This window comes from Glycine max, chromosome 10 (genome assembly GCF_000004515.6).
Source record: "Glycine max cultivar Williams 82 chromosome 10, Glycine_max_v4.0, whole genome shotgun sequence".
NCBI lineage: Eukaryota > Viridiplantae > Streptophyta > Magnoliopsida > Fabales > Fabaceae > Glycine > Glycine max.
In genome coordinates this window covers 44,446,730-44,457,625 of record NC_038246.2, presented here as the reverse complement: position 1 = coordinate 44,457,625, position 10,896 = coordinate 44,446,730, and the positions used below count along the sequence as shown (strand labels likewise).

Genomic DNA, 10,896 nt, shown 5'->3' with positions numbered 1-10,896 from the left:
GACTAGTACTTATTAATGAACAGATTGCACTCCCACTAGCTAATAGCTATCACCTATAATTCTAGGTCCATATTAACTTCATTATCTCTTTAATTTATAAGATATCCTCCCCACACTTTCCCCCCAAAAAGAAAAGAAATTTTCCACTTTCCAAACAGGAAATTAAGTTAGGACTTCCTCCAATATAGCTATACTTTCTTTTCTAACCTCATGACTCACAGTGTTCCACCAATTGGTTGATTAGACGGTGACATTTTTTTTAATCATGTATAGTAGGCTTAATCTGAAATTAGTAAAGACTATATAAGGTGCTTTATCTGAATATATTATATGGTGATCTTTCTTTCACATTGAATAGTGGAAAAGATGGACAAAGCATCCTATTATGAGATGCTAAATGTGATCAAAGCAAGACAAAAATGTCAAAAGAGCAACACTTGACAAGAATCAATCAATTTATCTTTATGTCTGTTTGATTAGTAGAGGGCTATTTAATTATAGGTGGGAAAATGATCAAGGGAAAAGTATCTTTCTGTAAGATAGGACGGAAAGGATCAAACAGTGGTTGTAAGATATTGATACATGATTACTCAGAAATTGCAAAAAGAATTAGTTGAATAGTTGGTAAACACTCTCAACAACGTTAACTTTTTTTCACTGGAACAGTAGAACATATTTCTTGTCTGCTCATGCATGTGAAACAATGGTAGGGTCATGCTTTAGTCTTTTACGGCAGCTTAGGCAGATTGATATTCGTCCAAATTAAATATTAGAGGTTTAATTTATTATCTTGAATGATGACATATGTACTAATTGGGACGTTTCATTAAATACAATACTTTTGAATAAAAATGGGATTAAGCCATACGTCTGTAATGTATGATTTTTTAAATATATAGAAAATATTGAAGAGAAGATTTAATTGGTAGAATTTTGTTAATATAAATATAAATTAAAATATAAAAATACATACATTTAAAATTTTGAAGAATTTTAAAAATTAATTTAGTTTAGTTTACTTTTATAATTCTCTTGGAGAAGAGGACTAAGGGTGATTCATGACCTGCATGGGTTAATTAATAATAAATAGATGTGCTCGTTATTGTCATTTTCTTAGTTAGACTTTTGAATTCAGTTTACTTAGTAAGGATATAGGATTGGCCGTTTAGTTAAATAAATAGGATATCTCCAACACCTATAAATGGCATTGTGTTCAATCATATTTTGTAATCTCTCGTTGATATGTCATTATCAAATCGTGGTTGAGGTTAATGATAGACTCATCCCCTTCTCGAAATGAACTTGTCTCGTTGCTAAATTTGAACTCCCCAGAATGTGTCCACCATAAAGTAAAATTTCTATCCAAAAGCCAAAATGTCAACAAATCAAAGGGCCCAACAACAAGTCCTAAAAGTTAAAACGTACGTTACCCTCAATTACGGGGAATGAAAAGTAATGGCCACCAGATCATCTTCTTATTATTCTTTCACTTCTTGTTTCTTATTTGTCAGCTTTCAATCCTATTGCCGCACAATGTTTTGATTGTTGGAAACCCACACTGTTGATTCACATGCAGACATAAAAAATTGGAGACTTTAACTTCTATCTACTATCTAGTTAGTGTAAAGAAATCTGCCCTACCAGTTATCAGAAATCATAGTAAATATAAATTTTGAGATGACTATTGTTGCATATAAAATCGTTTTCTGGAAAGTAACAATTTCTTGCTTTTGTCTTAATGTTGGTTTGAGGGTGTTGAAATGGAAAGACAAACACACTAAGTGCTTGTTTGGTTGAGAGCAAATATGGGAGAGGAGAGAAGAGAGAATAAATATCTTGGATGTTTACACACTAAGATTTCAATTTTTGTAGTGGGATTCATGTCAAATTTAATCTTATATGAAATACCCGGATTTGAGAGGAAGAAAGTGTTGGAGTAACGTCGAACAAAAATAAAAAAGTTAAATACTATTAAGTTAGGAGAAAGAGAAAACCTATAAATTTACTTAAGTGATTTGTTAGAAGTAGCTTATGTTGGGAGAGAGAAAAATATAACTAAAGGATAAAATAGTATTTTCATAAATTATCAATTTCTTTAATTTTATTTGTTTATTTATCAAACAACTTTAATTTAAATATTTTTCTTTTGTATTCTATTTCACTTCAACCAAATTATTTTTTTTTCGGTGTATTTTTTTACCTATTTTTCTTCTCTCCTTTTCTCTTTGCACAACCAAATAATGGATAAAAGACATCCAATAATAAAACAAAAGTAGCCTTAGTTATATAAAACTTGTTTTGATACAAATCAGACTGTTTCATATGCTACTCAATCAGGCACTTAGTTGGATTTTTTTATTGTTATTTTTAATTAAGTTTATTTTTAATAAAAAATATAACTATTTTTAAATTTTGGATATTTAGTTTCAATTCTTTTACAATATTTAATTTTAAAAAACTTTTTCCTTTATAACTTCTACAAAAATTAAGATACATATTACATGAGTTGATATTAGTTTATAAAAAAAGAGTTGAATATCTGATTTTCTTCTCCTCTGGTGAGTACTCATCCATATAAAAAAAATCCTTCAAACAAAACCTTAGTCTTTTAAGCTATAATGTCGATTTGAGTTTATTATAACAATTATTCTTATTTGCCCTCTGTTTTGTAAACGTTAAAAAAATATCTCAGATGGGTTTTGTTGCTTTGTTTAGAAGCAAATAGAACTGTACCGCATGAAGAATAAGGCTTCATGAGTTCAGCATGCGCATGGACCATAGTCAAAACTTCATTTCCTAACTCATTATATAGTTATTTTTTAGTGCAACATCACTTACTTGCCAAATGGTAAAATCGCTTGGTTAGGTGCCACAAAGGAGATAAAATAACACTCTTCCACAAGGCACACACACAGCAAAGAGAAGAGCCAGGAGAACAACGGGTACTTGTCTAATAACTACCACTTGATACAGACAGCAATATAAACAAAAGAATAGGCATTTCACTTTTACAAACTTCAAATCAGAACACATTGCAAAATATCAATTATAAAAAAAGAGCTCATATTGACCTTGGAATTTATATTCTTACAAGATAAAATCTAATCAAATACAGATAAAAAGTCAAATAAATAAATTTTATGAATTAATGTTTTCAATGCACCACATTATAATTTTGATAAATTTTTTATTTATTAATTTTTAATCAATATATTTAGACTCTTTAACCAGATTTTAAAAGATTAAATAAAACTATAAAAATAAAATAAAAGCTTCGATAAAAAAAAAATCACAACATTTCAAATGTTTTTTTAAAGACACGGTATGAGAAATAGTTGTTATCAAGTTGAATTATATCATTATGAATTATTATGAATGATAAAAAAAAATTCTCTAAATATTACAATCATATATTCAAGATTTAAATTTGAGATTATTAATTAAGTTAAAATAATTATGTGTCAATCAATCTACCCGTTTAATAATACAATTTTTTAGTATACAATGATATGGTGAAATTTAAACATATAACTTTATGCATTCTACCTCAATCCCTCACCATTGGTTGGATCCTGTTTTTTTTTTTTTTTAAGCCAAGGATCAACCCTAGTGGGTCAGTAATACAACATTTAATATGTTAGTAATGTTAATAAAAAAATAATTTCTTAATCCGATAGTTCCGAGCCATGAACATGACTGGCCATCCATCGTCACAGGCGACAGTGATGATCATTAAAAAAAGATCACACTCAACATAACCATGCTAAGAAATCAACAAACAATAAGAACAATAACAATCGATCTTTGGTCAGAGACAAGTATGGCCACATATTTAAAATTTATAATAACAACGTAGCCCACCACCTCCACAGTTCCTTTGAAGCAGGGATGAAACTTTTTTAATATGAAAAAAAGATTTACAAAATATCCTTAAGAAGAAGAAAACTAGAATGGAATGGAAGAATGTGATCCAATTAACCACCCTGAATTCTCATTTTAAAAATAAAAAATTCACACTTGATTCATGTTTGACCCTAAAAAGCTTCAACTCAGACACTTGGCTTTTTCTTTCTTGGTTTCTTACCCTAATAGAAAGGTAGTGTGGACACCACAATGTCTGTCCTCTGGAGAGCAAAGTATCCCACAAAAATTTTCCACCCTTTTTACACCACTTGTCCTTTTCACTCGACTCCCTAACCTTCTTTGTCTATCTTGAAAAGTAAAGCTGCTATACTATACTATCTGCCTTTTTCTTTTGTTTTTTTTTTTCCTTCTTTTTCCTTGCTCCTGCTTCCTACTATATCGGTTTTTCACTGCAAGAAATAGTCACAATGAAATTATTTAAACTTCAAGAATTTAGTCAAAATGAAAATAATTAGATGCTTTAGATTTTAATTTCATAGAACCCCATTGGCTGTTGGGGTTGGCAAACATAATCATTCGAGTTTGAAAGAAAAAAAAAGGAATATATTTGGATTTGAGTCTGTGTTGAACATTCTCTTCTAGGGGACATGTGAGCAGTGACCTAATAGTGAATACCTTTTGTTCAGCTATTTTCTTTTTTTATTAATAAAAAAACTGCTGAAGCGTTCATGCCTTGTAACGTTGTCTCCATTTCACTGTTCCCTTCATAGTCAGACTTCCCCGAATCTAGCAAACCAATTTCTTTCTCTCTGACTGCCCAAATGTTCTTTATTTAGTCAATATTATGTAATAAGGTTAATTTCCCATATGATACCCCAGAAACATACTTATAAAAAGAGCCGCATTCTACTCAATTGAAGTATGAAAATTGGTTTCTGTGAAATCTCACACAAAATTAAGTGGTTCGAATAATAATCTACAAATTTACAAAAGTTGATTCGCCTAGTAATTTATTCAAGGGCCTAGAAAACTACCGTCATAGGTTGGAAAAAGATAAAGAGAGATGTGCAACCAAATATACGGATCGAATGAGGAAACAAGATACGACAAACAGCAGAAAAAGGAACCTACTTAATTAGGGGTATGACCCACAACTAGTGAATACTAAACTTTCAAGCAAATTACCTCAATGCCCTCTGCACATGCAATTACAAGTTAGTAACTAGTTAAGAATCTCAATAATACTTATTTGATTTACTTTGAAGAGCAAAGTTAATAGTCAACCACACCAATTTTTTATAAATGAAACCAACCAACCACCCTTGGCATCATGACATGAGAAGCACCTTTTCAGGACTACGGAAATACTTTTAAGGGTGTCCCGCCATGATCTCATTCTTTATGATCAAAATACCCTCTCAACATCTTCCAAGTTCCCACCCCGCTTTTTCCCTTTTGAAATAAATTGACCACAATGCCCTTTTCCCAATACTAACATAAGTGTCGGTGGCCCCACATCACCTATGTTCTTCATCTTCCTTCAATACGACATATATAACCACAATTGCTTGTTAAAAAGATTTGATAATCTAAACTGACCTAATAAGGAGACAACTTAGATAAGTTCACGTCCACGCATACACAGAAGCTGACAAATTCAGCACCTGTTCTGGATAACAATTCTTTGCTAGTCAATGAAATTCAACTGGGGTAGTTAGGATGAACCTGTATGATATTTCACTACAAGACATCCACAAGTGGGTGATCGCCCCCCACCAGTTAAATACTATGTTCAACATTTCACCCCATCACCAAGAGAACAGGAAAATAACTATAAACCAAAAAAGGAAAAAGAAAAAAAATAAAGGAAAGGGGGTTCATTCGGTAAACACACTTTCAAGTAACCAGCGAAATGACTGGACAAGAAAAAGAATTTAACAATGTTATGCTGTCATACATCGACATAAAAGCTTGTGATTTGATAAAATGAAGCTATTAGAAATTAAATGGGGTTAGTTGAGCAAAGCAATGTAGGGCATGTTTGATTTATTAAAAAAAAGTAAAAACAAAAACACCTGAATAGTAGTATTTGATTGCCATCACTATTTTAATTAAGATGCCTTCTTCCCTTTGGTAATTTATTCAGCGGGGTCCCCTAAAACGCTTTCTTTGAAAGGATGTCTATAAATTATTGAGCTAAAACACACAAAAAAACAGCAAAGAGTGGTTACCTTTTTCTTTAGGTTGATTCTTTGAACTGTTGTTGGCCATGGATGGCCTAAGTCGCTTTTGGGGTTGCTTGCTTGAAAGCAACAGTGGGAGCTATTCTGCAGCTCCTCCTCTGATGCTCCTGAACAAGTTCTCCAGCAAACCAGTCAAGTTTCTCGAAGTTACTCTGCTCCCCAATTCTCTTTCCTCCAAACAGTACTGACTCTACATTCTCCTGCTTCAACATCTCTTCTGCTATTCCTACTAGCATCTTCACATTGCCGGGACTTGAATCTGTATCCACATTGGGTCCACATCGCCCCATACTTGACCCATTTGCCTGTCACATATATAAGAATCCATCATGTAAAAACTGAAATATACCTAGTAAGTATATTTTACTTGCACTCAGCCCTATAATGGTGTCAGCAAGATTTCAATGCCAGCCAGCTGCCAGGATCATAAACTCAATTGAAAAGGACAAAATGAATGAGCATGAAAGAAATTAAATGACAAGATAGTGAAGATACACTCATACACGCATTAATCTCAATTAAAATCAACCACTTTGGTGATCATAATCCCAACCGAAATGGAATGGGCTTTCATATTAGTTATACCTAAAATTAAAAAGGTGTATTACTATACTACACACGACACGGCTCTAATTAAGAAAGAGTCGCAAATGGGCATTCCTTCAATCCAAATGAGAATACCAAATTGCATTTGTATCCATTTTCCATGGTATAACTAAAACCAAGTTGCTCAAGAATGACAAGGTTTTCTTAACATTGATACACAATACAAAATGGACAAAAAGCATTTCATTAATTAACACCCGTTCATCAATAGATATCCCTCTAACAAGTCCAAATCCAGCTATGCTATTGCTACCCCCATACATACTCATCCAACTTGCTAGCTACATCCAGACAACAAACACACAACAGAAACCCCACACCCCCTACCCTCCGGCTGGTGTGAAATTTACTCCATTCAATACCCTCCCTTAACGTTTATGAAATTCACAAACTCAACCAGTTACCAGAAATGAGCCCAAAAAATAGAAAGACATCAACAGTTTCCTTTTCCCATTTTTCAAACCATAATTGTGACATTCTGCGACGATTGAAATTTTTTTTGGCATAGACTACAGGTAATTTCCAGTCAATCTTGTTTGAACTTTGTATGATGATTATTGGTGGCAAATTTTTGCTTCAAATATTTAACATAACTATATATTTAAGACTTTAATTTAAAATTTCTTATTAAACTAAAACAGGCTAGGGGGTGACAATTGACAACTAGACTAGCAAACCAAAATAAATAATAATAAAAAAAATACCTGAATGCGGACATAATTGGTGCTGCGGCACTGACCAAAGGCCATGGCGATGGCCTGGTCGACGAGGTCAGAGGAGCCGTCGGCGGAAATGCGGGCCATGGGCCTGGCCCAATCCTTGGCCTTCCAGCGTTTGACTCGGTCAAAGTCGTAACTCACCTCCAATAGTTGACCCGTTCCGAGGGACAGAACAAGAAGGTCCTCCACGCCTCGCACGAACGGAAACTCTTGCTTGTTGTGCAGCACGTGCGTGATTGCCGCCCCCGTTGGGTTACTCATCGCTAAACCTCCGTCCACGGCCACGCACTTTGTTTGACCATCCACGGAACGCATCTGAACCGGTTCGAACAAACCCGGTTCGGCCGAGGTGGCACGACATACCTCCCACAACCGGAAGTCGAAGCTATCCGTTTCCAACGCGTCCGCACGTGAGAACAAAAACGGCGCCGTACTCGATAAGTCGTAGCACGGAATCAGAACCGGTTTTAGAGTGTCCTTTAGAGTCAAACTCCCACCACCATTCTCCGCCGTGAACGCTTCCTTCACCGCTTTCTCCAAACCCGCCGTCGCCGACGACACCGAGCCGGAACCTCCACTGGAAAGTAACCTCTTCAGCAACCCCCGGTTGCTTGCGCTGCCTCCCGCGCGGTAGAATTTGTTTCCTTTCTCTGCCAGAAACCGCCACGTGTCGTCGGCGGAGAAAATCGGGCGGCGGTGGTCTTTGGTGGAGAAGAGCATCGCCGTGAAGATGCCGCCGACTCCGGCGCCAGCGGCCACGTCGAAGTAGTCTGCGATGGTGGCGTTCTGGTCGCCGGATTTCTTCTTCAGCGCGGCTTCCAGGTAGGCGAGGGCTTTTCCGGCGAGAATCCCGCGCATGCCGCCGCCGTCGATGGCGAGAATGCATATCTTGCCGCGCTGGTTCTTGACTGCGGAGACGCAGTCCACGGCGGCGGTAGCTGCCGGAGTCTGAGATTCCGGCTTGGGAGGTATTTGCTTGGGGAACCAGAGCTTTGGATCGTCGTAGCCGAAGAGAAACTTGCTTTCGAGAATGGAGAAGATTTCGTAACTAAGCTTATCCGTCTCAATGCTCGGTTCTTGCATATCCAACTCGTTACTACAATCCATTTTTCTCTTTTAGTTTTCCTTCAAAATTGGGAAAATTTAGAAACAAGACTTTTTTCTTTTTCTTTTGTTCTCTTTCTTGCGTGGTCTTTTAAAACATCTTGCGCGTCAATTGCATGCAGTTTAATCTGCGTGTCCAAATAAATCACCTCGGAAAGGGAAACCTATACAAAAAAGAAAAATATGAATTTAATTTGAGGAGAAAGGGGTTTTGGTTTTGTAGAAGAAGATTCAAAGGAATTAGAACATTCGAAAACACATACCTCATTTGACAAGAATGCTCAACCAACCAAGACAGCACACTCTCATTTTGCAATCTCTCTTCTTCAGTTTCTTCTCCAATCACCCAAACTCAAATATATACTATTTGTCTCAGCTCTAAAAAAACACTCGCTTTCAGAGTTTGAGTATGAGACTAATGATTCATTGAGTGGTACAAAAGATGGGGTTTGGTCTCTAAACAGTAAACGCGTTCTTTCTTTGTGTAAATGTATCTCTGTGAGTTCTTTTGCCGAAAGTGGCTAAGCTAGCTCCTCTATGTAAACATCAAATGGAACCAACAAACCAACCAATACCAACAAGCACCGAACAAAAACCAGAAAATGCCAAATCACCACAGCTGCACCACCATATCTATATCTATATCTGTATACTCCCACACATATATATACCCATTCATTCTTTCATTTTACCACTATTACAATTCACTGTTCGACAGGCTTCTACAGTTTCTGTTCAATGCCCATCATGGAAAAAACAAATATAAATAATAAGAAACAAGAATGTGAGAGAGAGAGAGAGAGAGGTCGTGATAAAATAGGCGTTGTTCTGTGTTTGTGGCCTCCTCAACTCAACTACGGAGAATTAGAAAAAGGTGGGACATGTCGTGGGTCCCACAACAGGAATTGTGTTTTGAGCAATGGAGCATCATCGCCAATGAGCCACCGACACTTGTACACCGTCAATCTTGGTTCTTCCCATCCATGGCTCAGATTGCACCAGCACTATTTTCCTCCGTGATCAACGTTTCAATTTCCCAATTTCTAACGTGTACACTTTACATTCATTCCAATGCAGCCATGTAGCGTCTATCTTATTAATACAAAAGTGGATTTTACATCATCTAGAGATTTTATTTAATATAAAAATTGTATGTGAAAAAAACAATTATATTCCACCGTGCTAAACATTTTTTTCATTCACTCCAACTTTCGGCATCATTTCATTCACCAAAATTCCTAAATTTTGTTTAAGAAAATTTATCAGTAAAAGATTTTCATTTTAATCATAAAGATTTTAAATAAAAATTATATTTAGAATTATGACTTCATTTTTAAGGCAGAAATTGAATTTCAATCCTTTAATAGAAATATTCAAATATCAAACCACTTGATGAGTATTTGTATTCAAAGTGAACTCAAATCATTGTGAATTCAACTTGTTACCAATCCAACTATGAACTATAACATTCGATAGTTATTTTTGATTCTGACACAAAATTTACTAGTGTAAAAATACATTACACTTGTTGCTTATAAAAAAGATAAGAGGTTATTTATATGAGCAATTTAATAACATATTGTTATTTTAAATTTTAAATATAAAAAAATAAATGCAGTTGTGTACAAACTTTGATACGTAGTGAAAGTAAGGGGAAGAATTGTGGTGGTGGTTACGTGTGGGAGCAGGGTTTAATTTATATAGGTTGAGTCGGCGAGAAGAGGGAAAGCACTAGTACAAGTAGAACTAGTGTGTATCAGTATTGCTGCTGTTACCAAATGGTTGTTTTTCTAATTGTTGCAGTGTTTGGGGGAAGGAATTGACTAATTTGGCCACGGAAAGCAGATAAGGGGGAGCGGTGGGGACCAGTCAGGAAGGACAATCCACAAAAGACAGCCCGGACAGGGGGACAATTTCTGCTCATCAGGTGCATAAATTCCACTGCCAATCAATATTACTATTATTTCTTTCTAATTTCATTCTTTTTTCTCTTCATTTCAAATAATAATAATAATAATACTTCCATTCTTTAATTTTCTGTATTTACATTATTTCTTTTCTTAGGGGACGCTGGGTCTGATTTAGTTTTTTCTTCTTTTTTTTTGTTTTTATTTTCTAAAAAGAGTTCTCGTTTTCACATTTTCAAACATTTAGAAAATATATTTGTTTTAACTTTCTATTTTCTATTTTCTAAGACATTAAAAATACGTTTGGTTCAATCAATTTTGATAAAAAAAATCATTAAACATTTTATGCATTTAATTTAAAATAATGATGTATTTATAGATTCTTATTATTGAAAATCTTAATAGTAATTAAAAAAATATATTATCGCGAACAAAAAATATGTAATTATTTAA

The 10,896-nt window shown here is 34.8% G+C and overlaps 1 protein-coding gene across 2 annotated transcripts; it reads right to left on the bottom strand.

Annotated features, from left to right (window-relative positions):
- Nucleotides 1–3,876: 3,876 nt before the first annotated feature.
- Nucleotides 3,877–9,601, bottom strand: LOC100818727 (patatin-like protein 6). 2 transcript variants are annotated; one of them, XM_006589368.4, is made up of 4 exons: nucleotides 8,800–9,601; nucleotides 7,418–8,700; nucleotides 6,096–6,412; nucleotides 3,877–4,313 (listed from the first exon to the last, which is right to left on the bottom strand). In XM_006589368.4, the coding sequence occupies exons 2-3, from the start codon at nucleotides 8,537–8,539 to the stop codon at nucleotides 6,143–6,145; spliced, it is 1,392 nt and encodes a 463-aa protein (XP_006589431.1). In that variant the 5' UTR covers nucleotides 8,540–8,700; nucleotides 8,800–9,601; the 3' UTR covers nucleotides 3,877–4,313; nucleotides 6,096–6,142. The 2 variants fall into 2 exon arrangements, with proteins under 2 accessions (XP_006589431.1, XP_040861803.1); XM_041005869.1 differs by having other exon boundaries at nucleotides 4,280–5,402.
- Nucleotides 9,602–10,896: the final 1,295 nt, after the last annotated feature.

Coding starts and splice junctions, on each gene's coding strand:
- LOC100818727 (XM_006589368.4), bottom strand. CDS start 8,539: ATGGATTGTAGTAACGAGTTGGATATGCAAGAACCGAGCATTGAGACG. Junction 6,413..7,417: donor CCAATTATGTCCGCATTCAG/GTATTTTTTTTA, acceptor TATATGTGACAG/GCAAATGGGTCAAGTATGGG.